A 19,119-nucleotide genomic window follows, 5' to 3' on the forward strand; every position below is an offset into this window, starting at 1 on the left:
CCCCCGCAAACCCAGAGCCCCCTCCTGCACCCTAAACCCCTCATCCCTTGGCCCCAGCCCAGAGCCTGCACCCCAAGCCCATAACCCCTCCTGCAACCCAACACCCTGCCTCAACATACAACCCCCTCCCGCATTCCAAATCCCTCAGCTCCACTCCCTCAGCCTGGAGCCCCCTCCTGTACCCCAAACCCCTCATCCTCAGCCCCACCCCAGAGCCCGCACCCCCAGCTGGAGTCCCCCCCGTACCCCAACTCCCTGCCCCACCCCAGGCCCCCCCCCTCCTCCTCCTCCTCCTCCTCCCATACCCTGAACCCCTCATTTCTAGCCCCTCGTCCTCACCCCCTCCCGCAGCCCAACTCCCTGCTGGGCGGGGGGGGGGGGGCTAGAGGGTTCAGTTTTGTGCCACGAGAAAGTGGGCAACCCTAATCCACATCCTGCTCCGGGGGTGCCGCTCTGCGCACGGTGGGGCAGCCCAGGCGGGTGAGTCCCCCGGGGCCCGCAGGCTCAGGGAATAACCCCCCCCAGGCTGCGGGCGGGCGGGCCACCAGCACCAGGCAGCCGCCCCCGCCGCCCCCTGCGGCGCTCCCGCTGCCCGCCAGGCGGCGCTGCGCGCTCCCCAAACCCGCCGGCCCGGCCTGGCCTGGCCCGGCCAGGACGCCGCTCTCGGCGCCTCCACCCTCTGCGGGGCTGGGACCGGCGTGTCTCTGCGGCTGCTGCAAGATGGCGGCGCAAAGGAGGAGCCTGCTGCAGAGTGTGAGTGAGAGCTCCCCCCCGCAATGGCCCGGCGCTGTGTGGGGAGGAGGTGACTCCCCTGCTGGGGGCACACGCGGGGCTGTGGGGTAGGAGTGTCTATGGGGGGCACAGGCAGGGGGTGTCTATGGGGGGCACAGGCGGGGGAGTGGGGTGTCTATGGGGGGCATAGGTGGGGGGGTGGGGTGTGTATTGGAGCACAGGCAAGGGGGTGTGTATGGGGGCATAGGCGGGGAGTGGGGTGTCTATGGGGGCACAGGCAAGGGGGTGTGTATGGGAGGCATAGGTGGGGGGGTGGGGTGTCTATGGGGGCACAGGCAAGGGGTTGTGTATGGGGGCACAGGCAGAGGGGTGGGGTGTCTATGGGGGGCACAGGCAGAGGGGTGGGGTGTCTATGGGGGGCACAGGCAAGGGAGTGGGGCTACCCTGTCTCCCCGCCTGGGGGTGGGGGTGTGGAGAGAACACAGGGGAGGAGGGGGGTGGCTGTTGGGTGTCTGAGGGGCACAGGGAGGGGGTGAGTGAAGGGGATTATACTCCCCGCGGGATGACTGTGAGGGTTCTAGGGAGGGGTGTGAGACCCCTGCCAGCATATGAGTGTGTGTGCGTGGGGGGGGGGGGGGGTTACCTGCATGCTCAGGGATGTGTGGTGTGTGCTCACCTAGAAGCAGTGTCTTTCTGTTCAGGGAAGCAGATGTCTATAGGAGGCATGTATATGGGAAAGCTGATTTGGGTGGGGAGGTGTGCGCTGTGTTTTGAAGGGATGGTTTGGGAAGTGACTGTGCAGCTTTCTGGAGGAAATGTTTTCTGGGGGAAAAGTTGTCTGTGGGCAGGGTGGAGTAATTATGCCCCCAAGAGTTCCTCACTGTTTACCTTCACAACAGTAGATTGTTTCATGTTCCTTTGCTGGCTGCGGTTGGATGTGTGCAGCACAAAACCTGATCAGTCTGTTCCCCAAGTTCACCTGTACTCCTGCCCTAGAAGCATGAAAGATTACACCAGGCTTCATCTGGGGCAGTTAATGCTCTGCTCTTTTGAGTGCGAGATTCTGATGTGCATTCCAGTCCTGTTTCCTTGTTAGCGAGGGCTGGAGGTGCAGCTAGTGCTGCAGGCTTCTCAGCTTCAGAGTGGGAGAGTGGTGTTAAGTAATTTCGCTGGGGCAGCAAGGAATAAGAGGTCACTGGCTGGGTAGCTGCGTTCAGGACTGTGATGAAGTAGGAGGATGGTGCTCCATCCTGTGCAGAACCCAGTGTCCCTAGTTCTGAACCAGTTGGGATTCTACATGGGATCTTTCCTGTTTTTGTTCCCCAGGAACAGCAGCCAAGCTGGACAGATGACTTGCCCCTCTGCCAGCTGTCTGGGGTGGGCTCAGCTCCAAATCGTTCCTACAGTGCAGATGGTAAGGGGACAGAAGGCCACCCATGGGAGGATAACTGGCTGAAACTCAGGTAAGGGGGCTGCAGGTGGAGATAGAAGCTCACAGATGGAGAGGCAGGACAGAAGTGGTGTGTGGCTTTTTACAGTAGGGGTCAGAAATGGGGCAGAATTAGAGTGTACAAGGCTTGTTAGGAGAGGCTCACAGTGGTGCTGCTATCCGTCCCTGTCATACCTCACACCCGCGCTTAACCCCTCCACCCTGACCCTCTCTGGCAGGAGTGAGAACAACTACTATCTCTATGGGGTCTTCAATGGCTACGATGGCAACCGGGTCACCAACTTCGTGGGCCAGAGGCTCTCCGCGGAGCTGTTGCTGGGCCAGCTAAATGCAGATCACAGTGATGCTGATGTGCGCCGGGTCCTGCTGCAGGTAATGGAATTCTGCTGTGAAGACCCCATGCCTCCCCCTGTATCAACACCCCACTCTCCTTTTTGCCTTAGGATAAGCAATGTCCTGGCTCTTAAAGGGTGGGGAGAAGATTGTGGACATCTGGCACGAGCTGGGAGTGCACTTGGCTTGAGAATGTGGAACAACACTATTCATTTCACTTTCGCCTAGCCTTCCTCTGTCACCCGATTTCCGTTAGTGCAGTGTTGACAACTCTGCAGGAAGTTGCATTCAGTCTTTCTTGGACATAGGAACAGGTCAGCTTAAGAAGGGGATTATAAGGAGAAACAAAGTGACTGTAGAGATGGAAGGGACCTCAAACGTTCATCAAATCCAACCCCTTGCTCTGAGGCAGGACCAAATAAATCTAGACCATCCCTGACAGTTGTTTGTCCATCCTGTTTCTTAAAAACCTCCAACAGTGGGAATTCCACAACTTCCTTTGGAAGTCGATTCCAGAATTTAACTACCCTTTTAGTTAGAAAGTTTTTCCTAATATCTAATCTAAATCTCCATTGATGCTGATTAAACCCCATTAACTTCTTGTCCTACCTTCTGCTGACATGGAGAACAATTGATCACGATCCTTTTTGTAACAGCCCTTATTATATTTGAAGACTGTCATCAGGTCCCTGCCTCAGTCATCTTTTCCTAAGACTAAATGAGCCCAGTTTTTTTTAAATCATTCCTCATAGGTCAAGTTTTCTAAACCTTGTACCATTTTTGTTGCTCTCTGGACTCTCTCCAATTCATCCTCATCTTTCTTAAAATGTGGTGCCCAGAATTGGACCCAGTACTCCAGCTGAGGCCTCAGGAATGCCGAGTAGAGCGGGACAGTTACCTCTCACGTCTTACATACAATACTCCTGTTAATACACTCCAGAATGCTATTAGCCTTTTTTGCAACTGCATCACATTGTTGGCTCATATTCAGTTGGTGATCCAGTATAACCCCAGGACCTTTTCAGCTGTGCTACCCCCTAGCCAGTTATTTCCCATTTTGTAGTTATGCATTTGATTTTTCTGTCCTAAGTGAAGTACTTTGCTCTTGTCTTTATTTAATTTCATCTTGTTGATTTCAGACCAGTTCTATAATTTGTCAATGTCTTTTTGAATTCTAATCTTGTCCTCCAGTGTGCTTTCAATCCCTCCCAGCTCGGTGTTGTCCACAAATTTTACAAGCATACTCTCCACTCCATTATCCAAGTCATTAATGAAAATATTGACTAGTACCAGACCCAGGACTGACTCCTGAGGGACCCCACTAGATGCATTATCCCAGTTTGATAGCAAACAATTGATAAATACTCTTTGAGTACAGTTTTTCAACCAGTTGGGTACCCACCTTATAGTGATTTCGTCTATAGACTGCATTTTTCTTAGTTTTCTTATGAGAATGCCATGTGGAGCTGTGTCAAAAACCTTACTAAAAACAAGATATATCACTCACGTCTACTGCTTCCACTATGCCAGTAATTCTGTCAAAGATGGAAATTAGGTTGGACTGGGATGATTTGTTCTTGACAAATCCATGCTCGCTATTCTTTATAACCCTATTATCCTCGAGGTGCTTACAAATTGATTATTTAATCATTTGTTCCAGTATCGCTCCAGATATTGAAGTTAGGATGACTGGTCTATAATTCCCTGGGTCCTCTTCATTCCCCTTTTTAAAGATAGGTACTATGTTTGCTGTTCTCCAGTCCTCTGGGACTTCATCCCTCCTCTGTGAGTTCTTGAAAATAATTGCTAATGCTTCTGAGATTGCGTAGCTAGTTCCTTAAGTACCCTAGGATGAATTTAATCAGGCCCTGCCAACTTGAATACATTTAATTTATCTAAACATTCGTTAACCTTTTCTTTCCATATTTTGGCTTGTGTTCCTTCCCTCTGCTTGTTAATATTAATTGTGTTGGGTATCTGGTCACCATTGACCTTTTTTGTTTATGATAGTGAGTGAAGGGAAAACATTTAGGATATGGGGAGATGGGATTGTGAAACCGTTTCCTAAAGCAGCAGTAGATCTCTCTGGTCTCCCTGTGAGTTTAATTTTTCATTTCCTGCCCTTAACTGTTGCGTAATATTCCTACGTGCTGTTACCCAGTTTCACCACTCCACTTCAAAGTGGTTGCACGTCACTGGTGAGTATAGTGATTCCTGTGTATATACAAGTCTATACATCAGTTTGTAAAGTTGTTGAGTAGTGTAAGTTTTTGTTAGGATGGAAGGTAAGCAGACATCAGATTGCTGTGTTTGCAAAACAGCTGCTGTTAACTTGTCTCCTGTTAATATTTCCTGTCCCCTCGTAGGCTTTTGATGTGGCAGAAAGAAGTTTTCTGGAGTCCATTGATGATGCTTTGGCAGAGAAGGCCAGCCTTCAGTCCCAACTGCCAGAGGTAATCTGACTTTAGTGAAGGGATGCATTCCTGCCCCCTCCAAATTGCTCGATGGGATTTGAAGCCTCTTGTCTCTAGGTCACTGGCCTCGGTCTGGCCCACGGGAGGCTGTAACTGAAAATTGTTACCCTCTGGTGATCATTTGTTGGCTTGTGTGAAATGATTTAGGGATCTCAATCCAATTCCCAGCATTCCCACATCACATTAACCCACCATCACCACTGGCACTACTTGGACCCCTTACTGTTAGTCTCAGCAGAGAGGCCAAGAACTGAATGGGTCATGGAGACTAAACTCTGCACTCACCATTATAGGTGTGTTCCTTCTAAGACAAGGCTGAGGCATACAGGCAGGGAAGTGGGCATGGCCTCTGTGTCTATGAAGTGTCTGTTCTGCCAGTAAACAGGACTTCTGTCTGCAAGGTCTGTCAAATCTGGCACTATTATTTTTCAGTGCTAAACAATGTGCTCACCTCTGCACAAGATTAAAGATGGTCCCTGCCCTGAAGAGCTCACAGTGTCTGGTTGTGATTTCGATGCCATGGGTTGTGTAGGGTTAAGCTCCCCCCTTATCCTGTGTTCTAGGGAGTACCCCACCACCAGCTGCCTTCTCAGTACCAGAAGATTCTGGAGAGATTGAAGGCCTTGGAGCGGGAGATCTCTGGAGGAGCTATGGCTATTGTGGCTGTCCTACTCAACAACAAGCTCTACATCGCCAATGTAGGTGTGTTCCTCTTCTTCACCCGCTTGATCTTGATATTTCTGAGGGTGGCTGCAGCTCTGGCAGAGTGAGGAGAACCTGAGTTTGGGAAGCAATTGGATTGCTTCTTACATTGTGAGAAATGCACTTGAGTTAATTGGGGATGGCAGTGAAATCAAAATGGTCCAGAAGCTGGTTGCTAGGTCTGTGCCTCTCCAAAGGTTGGCTGTTCTAATGTTTGTGACCAAAGACATGTGGGAAAGGGGCTGAGTACAGTAGTGTGGTTCCCTAGGGAAGAAAGGAACTGTCTGTGTTTGCAGGCACTGGTTGAGGACTGGATTAGGGGTTGGTCCAGATTGTTTTGTATGCTATTGAGAGGCTATTTGTAGGAGATTGCAGTGAAGGTTTGTGTGCTCTTCATTCCCTTCCCTCTTTTCCTTCCTTGTTCCCCTTTTCTCCTACCATCTCTTTGGATTTTCTCCCTCTCTTCCACCTCTCCACCCCCTCTTTATAGTCACCAGGTCCTCACATGCTGCTCCCACCACAGGTACAAACCGCGCACTGCTGTGCAAGTCTACGGTGGATGGGTTGCAGGTGACACAGCTGAACGTGGACCACACCACGGAGAATGAGGATGAGCTCTTCCGCTTCTCCCAGCTGGGTAAGTGATCATAGTATATCAGGGTTGGAAGGGACCTCAGGAGGTCATCTAGTCCAACCACCTGCTCAAAGCAGGACCAATCTCCAGCTAAATCATCCCAGCCAGGGCTTTGTGAAGCCTGACCTTAAAAACTTCAAAGGAAGGAGATTCCACCACCTCCCTAGTAACGCATTCCAGTGCTTCACCACCCTCCTAGTGAAAAAGCTTTCCTAATATCCAGCCTAAACCTCCCCCACTGCAACTTGAGACCATTACTCCTCGTTCTGTCATCTGCTACCACTGAGAACAGTCTAGAGCCATCCTCTTTGGAACCCCCTTTCAGGTAGTTGAAAGCAGCTATTAAATTCCCCCCTCATTCTTCTCTTCCGCAGACTAAACAATCCCAGGTCCCTCAGTCTCTCCTCATAAGTCATGTGTTCCAGTCCCCTAATCATTTTTGTTGCCCTCCGCTGGATGCTTTCCAATTTTTTCACATCCTTCTTGTAGTGTGGGGCCCAAAACTGGACACAGTACTCCAGATGTGGCCTCACCAATGTCAAATAGATCACGTCCCTCGATCTGCTGGCAGTGCCCCTACTTATACATCCCAAAATGCCATTGGCCTTCTTGGCAACAAGGACACACTGTTGACTCATATCCAACTTATCATCCACTGTAACCCCTAGGTCCTTTTCTGCAGAACTGCTGCCTAGCCATTCGGTCCCGAGTCTGTAGCGGTGCATGGGATTCTTCCATCCTAACTGCAGGACTCTGCACTTGTCCTCATCAGATTTCTTTTGACCCAATCCTCTAATTTGTCTAGGTCCCTCTGTATCCTATCCCTACCCTCCAGCGTATCTACCTCTCCTCCCAGTTTAGTGTCATCTTCAAATTTGCTGAGAGTGCAATCCACACCATCCTCCAGATCATTTATGAAGATATTGAACAAAACCGGCCCCAGGACCGACCCTTGGGACACTCCACTTGAAACCAGCTGCCAACTAGACATGGAGCCATTGCTCACTACCCGTTGAGCCTGACAATCTATCCAGCTTTCTATCCACCTTATAGTCCATTCATCCAGCCCATACTTCTTTAACTTGCTGGCAAGAATACTGTGGGAGACCGTGTCAAAAGCTTTGCTAAAGTCAAGGAATAACACATCCACTGCTTTCCCCTCATCCACAGAGCCAGTTATCTCATCGTAGAAGGAAATTAGATTAGTCAGGCATGACTTGCCTTTGGTGAATCCATGCTGACTGTTCCTGATCACTTTCCTCTCCTCTAAGTGCTTCAGAATTGATTCCTTGAGGACCTGCTCCATGATTTTTCCAGGGACTGAGGTGAGGCTGACTGGCCTGTAGTTCCCCGGATCCTCCTCCTTCCCTTTTTTAAAGATGGGCACTACATTAGCCTTTTTCCAGTAGTCCGGGACCTCCCCCGTTCGCCACGAGTTTTCAAAGATAATGGCCAATGGCTCTGCAATCACATCTGCCAACTCCTTTAGCGCTCTCGGATGCAGCGCATCCAGCCTCATGGACTTGTGCTCGTCCAGCTTTTCTAAATAGTCCCAAACCACTTTTCTCCACAGAGGGCTGGTCACCTCCTCCCCATGCTGTGCGGCCCAGTGCAGTAGTCTGGGAGCTGACCTTGTTCGTGAAGACAGAGGCAAATAAAGCATTGAGTACATTAGCTTTTTCCACATCCTCTGTCACTAGGTTGCCTCCCTCATTCAGTAAGGGGCCCACACTTTCCTTGACTTTCTTCTTGTTGCTAATATACCTGAAGAAACCCTTCTTGTTACTCTTAACATCTCTTGCTAGCTGCAACTCCAAGTGTGATTTGGCCTTCCTGATTTCACTCCTGCATGCCTGAGCAATATTTTTATACTCCTCCCTGGTCATTTGTCCAATCTTCCACTTCTTATAAGCTTCTTTTTTGTGTTTAAGATCAGCAAGGATTTCACTGTTAAGCCAAGCTGGTAGCCTGTCATATTTACTATTCTTTCTACACATCGGGATGGTTTGTTCCTGTAACCTCAATAAGGATTCTTTAAAATACAGCCATCTCTCCTGGACTCCTTTCCCCCTCATGTTATTCTCCCAGGGGATCCTGCCCATCAGTTCCCTGAGGGAGTCAAAGTCTGCTTTTCTGAAGTCCAGGGTCCGTATTCTGCTGCTCTCCTTTCTTCCTTGTGTCAGGATCCTGAACTTGACCATCTCATGGTCACTGCCTCCCAGGTTCCCATCCACTTTTGCTTCCTGGTTCGTGAGCAGCAGGTCAAGAAGAGCTCTGCCCCTAGTTGGTTCCTCTAGCACTTGCACCAGGAAATTGTCCCCTACACTTTCCAAAAATGTCCTGGATTGTCTGTGCACTGCTGTATTGCTCTCCCAGCAGATATCAGGGTGATTGAAGTCTCCCATGAGAACCAGGGTCTGCGATCTAGTAACTTCCGTTAGTTGCCGGAAGAAAGCCTCGTCCACCTCATCCACCGGTCCAGTGGTCTATAGCAGACTCCCACCACGACATCACCCTTGTTGCTCACACTTCTAAACTTAATCCAGAGACTCTCAGGTTTTTCTGCAGTTAAATACCAGAGCTCTGAACAGTCATACTGCTCTCTTACATACAATGCAACTCCCCCACCTTTTCTGCCCTGCCTGAACAGATTAGGACTGTGATGAGTCCCAGGAAGAGGGGAGCTGTGTTCAGTGGATCCAGAGATAGGCAGCCCTCTGCATGCTGATGCAGGTGATGAAAGAGCAGTCAGGGCTAGGGTCCAGTTCCATCCGTACTGGTGTCTGCCTCACAAAACCCCCCTCTCCTCTGGCACTATTTTGGACTTCTGCTGGCAGTCAAGCAGAGAGGCCAAGGAATGAATGAGCCATGGTGACTGAACTCCCTTCTCACCCAGACTAGGTCCCTCCAGGGCTAGGTTGACATACATTAATGAGGAATAATATGGAATTGGAGCTCGCACTGCTACTACCCCCTGTGCTGTATCTGTTGTGGGGATAGAGAGGATTTTGTCTCAAGGGCTGTCAGTCCAGCACCTTACATCTTGTTCCCCAGAAGCTCCTGGGAAGTAGCTATGAGCTGGAGGGGCATTCTGGGTTGTGATATATGCAACCAAGCACCCACAAAAACCAGTGGTAGTCTGAGGCTTATGGACTAAACAGTCAAATAAGGCTCCTTTTCCCCAGGGCCCCATGCTGCGCACTCTGCTGCCTGCACACCCAATCCGTTAGCCAGCCAGTGTATCCTACTTGATTCTGTCTGCAGTTACATCCACCTCTAGTGTCAGTGAACTGTATCAGAAGTTTAACATTGTTCCTGATGCTCTCCCTTACTTGGTTAAGCTGCATTTTAGTTGTGCCTTCTGGTTTTACTGGCAATTGATATCTAACTCCAAGCAGCCTTTATGCAACACTGGAGACTGACAGGCATATGTAAAGGCTGGATCATACACACTGACTGGTTGGCAAACCAGGAGCCTCTTTGTATTGGTCTGTCAATCTCAAGAATCATCCATGCCAGGAGCCAGCAAGTCAGCCACACTAAATGACTGAGTCAGTCTCAGCCTGCAGGAGATTTCAGGGCTGTGCCTTCCTATTGGGAGTAGATGTTGGACCATCCACGTTGTGAATGTGATTGGAATCAGATGGGAGTCTGACCTGGACTCCTGTGTTCACCATGGGGTGGCGACAGTCACCTTTTAGAACTAATTTTTTCCAAAATTCTTTTGTGCCTATTGTCCAGTCATAATTAGGAACACGGGACTTGCCAGCGCAGATCAGACTCTAGAGGCCTGCCTAGTCCAGCATTCTGTCTCTAATAGTAGTCACGACCCGATGATTCAATGGAAGGTGCTAGAACCCCCAGAATGGACAACTAACCTGTCCAGATGAGAAGTTCCTTTCTCACTGCAGCTAGTTAGTGATTGGTTTATGCCCTGAAGCAAAAGTGTTTGTATTCCTATTCCTTCTAACTTTTTTGCCATATAAGTGCCTGCTTGCGGCTCAGATTGGTGGGTTTTTTACCCTTTCTCCGGAGCAGCTAATGTTAATGTAGGCACCTAATCTGTGAGAGGCATTGAATTTGCTTGTTCAACTCATCCACTCAACCCCTGGATTACAAAGATGGGGTTGAAGGCTGGGGGCTGGGATGGCAGTCGCAGATGGAGAGGGAGCTGGACAGAGTCCCTTGCATCTTATTTCACATAAGACACCCTTCTCTCCCCTTTTGCAGGGTCTACAGGCAACCTTGCTGTAAAGTTTGACTGTGCTTCTGGAATTCCTGTACACCCAGCACTGCAGCTAGCGGTGGCTTTGGAACTGGTCGTGGGCTTTTTGTCCCAGGGCCAAGTGTCCAATTCAGTGTGTATGTGTGTGTGCTCTCTTGCTCTTCTCTAAAGTTCCTGGAGCAACTGATGGGGAAAAGCTGTCTCCTTTAAAAACTGGGACAGGATGAGCTGCTCTTCCTCCCTTCCCTGTTGAGTTCCTGAAGGTTTCTTGATGTCTCTTCATGTCCCTTAGTTTACCCTTTGTGGTGTCTTTAACTATGGGTGTTTCCTTTCTCCTTCCTCAGGATACAAGTGCAGGAAATTCAGGAGGTATATCAAAGAATCAATGAACTTTTTTCTTTATCTGTCAGGTTTGGATGCAGGGAAAATAAAGCAAGTTGGAACTATCTGTGGGCAAGAGAGCACCCGGCGCATTGGAGATTACAAGGTCAAATATGGCTACACTGATATTGAACTGCTCAGGTTAGAAAAAGTTCAACTTTGTGGTCTTGCTCTCTCCCCAGTCCTGCTTTCTTCTGAAGGCAGGTTCCCCCTTCCACCTGCCTGCGTCACTCTATTAAATACTAAATCAGCTTTCTCCGTTCAGTGCTGCTAAATCTAAGCCCATCATAGCTGAGCCTGAAATCCATGGAGGGCAGCCATTGGATGGGGTGACTGGCTTCCTGGTACTCATGTCAGAAGGGCTCTACAAAGCTCTGGAGGCGGCTCACGGGCCCGGGCAGGCCAATCAGGTGAGAACTTCCTGGCTGGAGGCATTCCCAAAGGTGTTAAATCATCCCATCCGTGCCAGCTCCACTCATGCAAGCTGCCTTGCACAGATGTCCTGTTAGCACCACCATGGTTGGATGCATCATCCCAGTCTGCAGTGGGATGAGTGAGCTGTTCTGGCAGAGTGGTTTTTCCAGGCTGTTTTCCCTGTCTTGAAATGGAGCAGTCCACTGGGGCAGTGGGATGGTTCCAGACCACAAAGGTCAGTTCAGGGTGGGACATTCAGGCCTCTCCAACTATCTGACTGGGCAGTTACCATAAGAACCTTTCACGCTGGATGGCTGGGTCAGAGTTCCCCCAGAATACTCTCCTAAAGTCCTTTTCTCTCTCCACGGTCAGGAGATCGCAGCCATGATCGCCACCGAGTTTGCTAAGCAAACATCGTTAGATGCCGTGGCTCAGGCTGTGGTGGACCGGGTTAAGCGGATCCATTGTGACACCTTTGCCAGTGGTGGGGAACGATCCAAGTTCTGCCCCTGGCATGAGGATATGACGCTGCTGGTGAGGAACTTTGGGTACCCGTTGGGCGAGATGAGCCAGCCCATGCTGACCCCGACACAAGGTATGGGAGGGAGAGAACAGGAAAAAGAGGGTGGGTGGAGTGGAGATTAGTACCCCTCTGTCCTGCCAACACTGACCTGATGCCAGGGGAAGAAGCCTTTGATGGAGATTTTGTTCCCCCACATCCTTAAGGGAATTATCACTTCAATACCAGGTGTCCAAGGTGTCCTTACACAGTGATTCAGAGGCTGGAGGGCACTGGAGAGAGCAACTGGGGACATACGGGATCTCAGTAGGCCAGGACGCCCCTCTGGCAGTTGTGGGGAACTACAGACACTGGGGTTTCCATGCACTCTCCCACATCTCATGACAGCTGTTATGTTCCTTTTCCCCCCACTTTTCAGGAGGCCGCATCTATCCTGTCTCTGTGCCATACTCCAGTGCCCAGAGCACAAGCAAGACCAGCGTAACGCTGTCCCTTGTCATGCCTTCCCAAGGCCAGATGGTCAATGGTGCCCACAGCAGCTCCACCCTGGATGAAGCCACACCCACGCTCACTAAGTAAATGACGTGTGCTATTTCAGTACCAATTGTCCCTCCCTGCTTCTCACTCAGTGTGGTTTGGGTGGTGGAATAAATAGAATCCTTGGTGGACTGGGTGGTCAAGTAGTCAGTGCCTGGGCAGTGGTAGGGGAGTCTGGGCTCACCCACTCCATTGGACTCAGACCAAGGGCCTCAGGTCAGCCGGCTGGCCCATGGAGAGGCTGTGGCTGTGCAGGTCGCCTGGCTGGCTGGTGGATTGCACGCAGGAGAAAAGAAAAGAAGGGTTGAATTTACATCATATTTTTGGGGAGGGACATTTCTCCACCATGCAAGATCATGGTTGGCTTTGATTTCAGCGCCACCTTTGCCATAGAGCGGGGCGTACACCTCCTGCTGTGCCAGTAACTTTTTGGTTCCCACCTTCCAGTTGCTCCAGGAACAGTGGAGCTGCCGTATCCACGTTGCAGTTCACATGGTGAAAAGTGCTTCTTGCTGACAGACTCTGCTGTAGGGGCAAGGAAGGAAGTCTGATTTTCACCCTCAGTTTTTTCTTACTCTGTCCTCCACCCCTCAAATGCTCCGTGCGTCAGGCCTGTCGTGATGAGGCAGCTCTCTTATCACCTGTGAATATCAGAGTGGATCTGAACATGTCTCCATAATGTTCCTGGAGGAGTGAGGGACCGCAGCTACATGTTTCTGTTAGCCACGGGGAGGGATAATTTGATACGGTTAAGAGGCATTGGCATTTGAGATGCACTAGGCATGGACTGATTAAAATGTACATGTCTGTGTTCTCTCCCGCCACTTTTCTGCAGTCAGAGCCCAACAGTGACTCTCCAGTCCACAAACACCCATACCCAGAGCAGCAGCTCGAGCTCAGATGGGGGCCTCTTCCGCTCCCGCCCCTCCCACTCACTCCAGCCAGATGAGGATGGACGTGTTGAGCCCTATGTGGACTTTGCAGAGTTCTACCGGCTTTGGAACATGGACCACGGTGAACAGGGAATATTGACAGTGTCCTGATGTAGGGAGGAGAGGTGTGCCTTGCAACCACCAGGAGCTCGCCTAGAGGAGCGAATGAAGACTGAGGTGAGAATGAAATAACTCCAGGTGGTGGCCAGGTTCTGTCATGAATTGTAACCTGGATCCAGGCTGTGATGAACCCCGGGCTTGGGTGCTGATGCAACTCTCTTATCAACATGTGTGTGGCTTTTGCATTTCACCTTCTTCTCTGGGAAACCCCATGGATATGGGAAGGGGTCACGAACTTATCCCTCACCACCAGTATTATGGACAGCGTCAGCAGGGAGGGCTCTGTTATGGCGAGGGCAAGAGAAGATGTCTGTACAGTGGCTGTACATCGTGTGTGTATATACGCAGTCATATATTGCAGTGCAGAAACACTAGGCTGTGATACCAGTGTTTAACTCCATAGAAGATACCTCCGTTTTGCAGAATAAATAATATATAGCTACTGTCACCTGCGTGGCTTGCTGTGTTTTCTTCAGAGGAAATTTTAGTGCTGGTGAAAGGAAGGTGTTGGGCTGACAGCCCTAGAGATTGAAACCTTCAGAACAGGTGAGACAGTCAGTAGCATGCCAGCTTCTCCCTGCATGTGTGTATTGGACCTCTTTGGGAAGGGCCCTTTTTAAGCAAGAGTGCAGGGATTTTAGTCTCCTTGGCTTCTGCAGTTCTTGGACTTTCTTCTTTTAGTGAGGTCAGGGCTTGAATAGTTTTAGCTGTAATGCAGAGACTTGCCCAACAGGAATTACGACCTCTAGAGTAATTACCGTGTTGGAGGTAATTACTGGTCGGAGCTTGTCTAGAACTGATAACGTGAAAGGGAAAGGCTCTTTATCCCACTCATAATCTCCTGCCCCATCCAGTCTCACAGCTTGGGACTTCAAGTTAAAATGTAACTTCAGATCCTCAGAGAGAAGGTCTTGTCCAGAGAGTGCTCTCCTAAAGCTCCCTCCCTTCCCCACACGCGCTTCTGTCTGCCTCTGGCAGACTCCAGGAATCAAAGAACTGTAGTTGCAGAGGGCAAATTGTAGCACAATGAATTAGAAAACGGAATCTTGATGCTGGTCTCTTAGCAAAGGGAGATGTGAGCCTGTCAGCTTCCTAGGAGTATTCTTATCGTCGATATGAGAGAGACTGGCCTAGTGGATAGAGCAATGGACTAGCCCTCAGGAGACCTGAGTTCTGTTCCCAGCATGGTCATGTCACTTCACCGCTCTGTTCCTCTATTTCCCCATCTGTAAAACAGGGCATTGATACCTGCCTGCTTTGTAAAGTGCTGATGCAAAATGCTAGCCTAAAAAGAGGTAGCCTAAAAGTTTGTTGTTTTTATGTAGTACCCAGAGTGTGCGAGGTACTGTGCAGACTTTATCTTTGCAGTTGTGCACTGAAGATCTTACAAATGCAAGTTTAGACAGAACAGACTGCTGCTGATAAACAGCGGGATGGACTGTGGGGTGGGGCAGTCAGAGCTGGCAAGAGGATGTTGTTACTTAGTAATGTGTTACTTAGTAATGTTTTGAAGGATAAGCGGAGTCCAGGACTTGAAATAACATGGGGGTGGAGGAGGAGTAGGGAGTGCTGCAGGACAAGATTAGAGTTTATCAGTAATATGTGGGCCAGACCAAACTAGCATAGAAAGCTGCATTTGATCTGAAAAGTACAAAGAAATGCCCTGAACACATGTGTGGGTGGTTTGCTCCCTATATGTGCCAAATACAGATGCTGTTGGCTCTGCATGACCCAACTTTGATTCATACTTGCTGGGTGGGTCTTGGCTGCTAATTTTTCTTTCCAAATTATCATAGAAAAGTTCAATTCTCTGCCCTTCTTGGACTTCTGGGAAGGTTGGGGTGCTGGGTATATCTGGGCATGCTGGAGCGGTGCCCCTTGTCAAATCCATTCAAACCTGACAAGGAAATGGCATATGTTGGGCTGAGTGAGGGGATCCCTTTTAAGACAGGAGAGCAGTATGAGCCTCTCTGATGTTCTGTCTGTTGTTGGCTTGATGAGACCTGGAGATGGAAGTCCTCTCCTTATTTGCAGAACAGCAAGCTTTCCCTACAGTGCACTTCTCCCCTGACTTAGAGGAAATCACAGCCCATTGAGTCCTTGGTGTCTGAGAGTTCTCATAGATGTCTGGGATATCTGTCATCCTAGAATCAGAACTGAGATCCTCACTTCGTTCCCCATAGCCTGTGGAACAGCTATCCAGTGAGAATGATCTGTGTCTGCTGACGTGGACTGAATTGGAGTCGGTGAAAGATTCCAATCCCATCCTCAATTCCCTGCCCTGTATATTGATATCTGTATAAACAGGCCTTCCTAACCTACTTCCCACCCCCATCTATGCTGTTGGCTAATTAATCTGAGATCAGTTCCAATGGAAAATGTTCCACATGTGACTATTTCAGAGAAAAGTTCAAGAATTACCAACACATTTAACAGGACATGCTAAACAAACTTATCTTTTGACCTAATTACTGATTTAGTGAATACAAGGAATGAAGTGGCCGTAGTGCAGTATGTGGATTGCGCTAAGGTGTTCATAGAGAACCCCCACCCCAAAATAAGAAGATGGAGAAAAGCTTACCCTCTTGAAAATTACTACAGCCTGGGTTAGAAATCTAAGTAATGAAAAGACTCCAAAGGTAGGGGAAGATGTATGAATAGTACCACGTTGGCTACAATAGAAATCAGAAGTTAATATATTCATTAGTGAGTTATAAGAAGATACAGAGTGAGCAGTGATCAAATTCCAAGTGATATCTTCTCTCCTGCTCTTCCCCTCCCCCCCACCCCAAAAAAACAAACAAAAACAAAAACCCAGCTAAGTAGCAGACATAGGAGAACAGAACCAAATTCTACAGCATGATCTGGAGAAACCCACAGACACCTGCATGCAATGTGATGAATTTCAATATCACTGGAAGAGTAAAGTCCCACGCAGGAGGAGAGCAAACAAACAGTGCAGCTACCCAGCAGGAGACTGCTAGCTTCTCTCAAGCAAATTAAATGTTGAATATGCTGTGGAATTCTGGTGTGAAGAAAACTGATACCCTTCTCTGAGAGCAATCTCATGTAAATGAGGTCTGTAATGGTGAATAGCCCTGTAACTGGACTTTGAATAAGAGTTGTAGACCTGGTCTCCAGTATACAATCACAAGGGCAGGAAAAGGGGTTACAAGGATCAGAGAAAGAGAGAGCCCTAAACATGCAATCTAAGGCAAATACTGCTGTAGGGAAGAGGTAAGATAACTGCAGTCTCTGAACCCCATTAGGATGACAATATAAATCAAGAAAGGGGATTGTTCCCGCTCCCCTGTACAGATAGTAAGACAAGAAATTATCCAAGCTAAAGCAGCGTCCAGAGAGTATTAGGCAGTGTTGAAGGCGACTCTAAGGGTTTTGGATGCACTTCTTGCTCTTAGCATCAAACTCTCTGTAGCAGCATGCCTCTGCCAAACATACACAGTGAGATCACATCTATATTGCACCCAGCTGCAGGCCAGGCTGGGTCCAAATACCACGGAGAGACATGAAAGGGCTTTTTAACCCCTCAGCCATCTACTGAACATCTGTCACCTCTATTCCTGTAAACTGAAGACTATTCAAGCTTTCCTGAACTTACATAGCAAGAGGGAAAAGATTTGTGATGTTTGCCTGCAGCTGTCCGCTGTGGTCATGTGATCTCCTGAACTGAGTTGAGTCAGGCTTGGCCTGTATTCTAATAGACTTCCAAGGAAGTGCCTGAGTAGAGCACGAAGTAGTGTCAGTGGCAGGTTTACTCATGTCAATTCTGAACTAGCACTCCAAACATAACATGAGAGGTGTCTGTTCTGTTGTCTTCTAGCCTGCCATGCCCCTTGGGAAAGGGTACCAGCATGAGTTAGAGGTTCATGTAGCAGCCCGTGACTTGTTTGAGCAAGCCTGGAATCCCAAACAAACATGCAGAAAAGATATGAGCTGTTTTATTTGAGTACTCACATCCAGCCATCTAAGACCAAAATCAATATATAAGCAAACATAGAAACAATGCCTTCACTTTGCGAAATGTAATTTGTCTCATACTTCCCCAGAGTCTTATCTTCAGCTAATCTCCTACTCTGAGAGCCCAGGGTTTTCGCTTGCTCACAGACAGGGTGTCTAAACACATGGGGGAGGTATTTACTGACCTCTCTAGCTAATAGGGCTGAAGAAATACTTCCTGCTCAGACCACTCAAAGCCTCCATTGGTTTGCATACTTATTCCTCCCTTAGAGGAGTAAGTTTTCAAGCTACTTTGTATAAGGGAGAGAATTTCCCAGATCTGACCCTCAAACTATTCCATACTGCCAGTCTGTCGTCCCTGCCAGTGTGCTAAGCCTCAAAATGAGAGGTTACATTAGTGAGCAAGCTACAGATAAAATAAAGGAACATATAAAAGGCAAAGAAGCAGCCATTGTGTGCTCCAAGTCTTTCAGTTAGACTAACAAACGTTAATGAAAGGGGCAATACATCTTTTAAAAATCTATCTTAGAAATACGTACGGTGTATCTGTGACACCTCTGTACTGAGCAGCAGTTAAAGATAATGGGTGTAGGCAGAAAGAATATTCTAATGGTCTCCCCCCACCACCGCTCTATAGCCTGTGACCTGGATAATTATCCATAATATTAATGGGGTTGTATTTGGAATCCTAACATGTACTAGTATTAACCTATCTTAATATGTGTTAGTTGTATAATGTGTCCATTGTAAATATGCCACTATAGAAAGGTTAGGTATTTCAAAATCCTATGGTACTTGTTGCAAAAGTAGGAGTGTTATTCCAAGTATTCTGGCTAACATCCAAAACAAGTAATTACATTCTGCCAACGTGGACTCCCCACTGGGGTTTCAAATAAATGTAATGATCATTGTTGCTTCTTGTCTTAAACCATTGTGTATTGTTGCTGTATGTTGCTAAACAGCTGCCACATTCCATCCCAGAGTTGGCTACGTTTCATGGGGGGCTCAAGTTGTCCCCGTGTACATATGAACCATAAGACTCTTCGGGATTCTTTGCAAAAGAAGCACAGTATAGATGGAAGCTATTAATATTTATCCTCTGAAGCTGAGAACATAACTGAAAAGAGAGGGACTGGAACAACTGAATTCAGGCTACTCAACAGTCAGAATTGATGAGAAGAGAGATGTCCTGAAGGAATAAGAGCCAAGAGCATAAGGAATTTTCTGCGTGAAGGATTTAAAGCACAGTGGAGCATGGGAGGGAAAAGGCTAGGACTCCCTCCGTTGGAAACAAGAGAAGCTATGGCAGGTACAATGCTATGGTGACATAGCACGAACTCCTTAGTCAAGGGTGACTCTCCTTTTCCACTATAATGTCCATTTGGGGACACACACACTAGCCAGGCTGTCTACACACACACACACACATATATTAGTGTGTGAGATTCTCTACTAAGGGAGTTTTCCCACAGCTTGAGGCAAATTAGACAGTTTCCAAGAGATGGGAAATTCTACTGGAGGATAGTTCTGACGGAGAGGTATTATTTTGATCATGCACACAAGTGTGCTAGATGCTTTAAGAGGTTCCTAACACTCCTTCCCCCCACCCACCCAATTGCACAAGAACAGCTTGGCCTAGAAATGTCACATTTGTGTTGCTTTGCTGGCTTTCTCCAGGAGGAGACCT

General features: G+C 48.5%; 2 protein-coding genes across 2 annotated transcripts in view; both read left to right on the top strand.

Annotated features, from left to right (window-relative positions):
- The first annotated feature begins 608 nt into the window (after window positions 1-608).
- On the top strand, window positions 609-18,345 carry TAB1 (TGF-beta activated kinase 1 (MAP3K7) binding protein 1). The gene is made up of 11 exons (XM_048834466.2): window positions 609-753; window positions 2,059-2,195; window positions 2,401-2,554; window positions 4,882-4,968; window positions 5,553-5,691; window positions 6,215-6,328; window positions 10,961-11,072; window positions 11,197-11,341; window positions 11,718-11,940; window positions 12,284-12,440; window positions 13,238-18,345. The coding sequence occupies exons 1-11, from the start codon at window positions 721-723 to the stop codon at window positions 13,443-13,445; spliced, it is 1,509 nt and encodes a 502-aa protein (XP_048690423.1). The 5' UTR covers window positions 609-720; the 3' UTR covers window positions 13,446-18,345.
- MGAT3 (beta-1,4-mannosyl-glycoprotein 4-beta-N-acetylglucosaminyltransferase) overlaps window positions 13,423-19,119 on the top strand; it is a 63,208-nt gene continuing 57,511 nt past the window's right edge. The window contains exon 1 of the mRNA XM_048834444.2: window positions 13,423-13,511. The gene's annotated coding sequence lies outside the window, so the exon portion shown is untranslated. The remainder of the gene's footprint in view (window positions 13,512-19,119) is intronic.

This window comes from Caretta caretta, chromosome 1, assembly GCF_965140235.1.
Source record: "Caretta caretta isolate rCarCar2 chromosome 1, rCarCar1.hap1, whole genome shotgun sequence".
Lineage (NCBI taxonomy): Eukaryota > Metazoa > Chordata > Testudines > Cheloniidae > Caretta > Caretta caretta.

Bases quoted from the DNA above. Each gene is read 5' to 3' on its own strand.
- TAB1 (XM_048834466.2), top strand. From the start codon at position 721: ATGGCGGCGCAAAGGAGGAGCCTGCTGCAGAGT. The intron at 754-2,058 runs GTGAGTGAGAGC...TTTGTTCCCCAG, and splicing joins GGAGGAGCCTGCTGCAGAGT to GAACAGCAGCCAAGCTGGAC. The intron at 2,196-2,400 runs GTAAGGGGGCTG...CCTCTCTGGCAG, and splicing joins GATAACTGGCTGAAACTCAG to GAGTGAGAACAACTACTATC.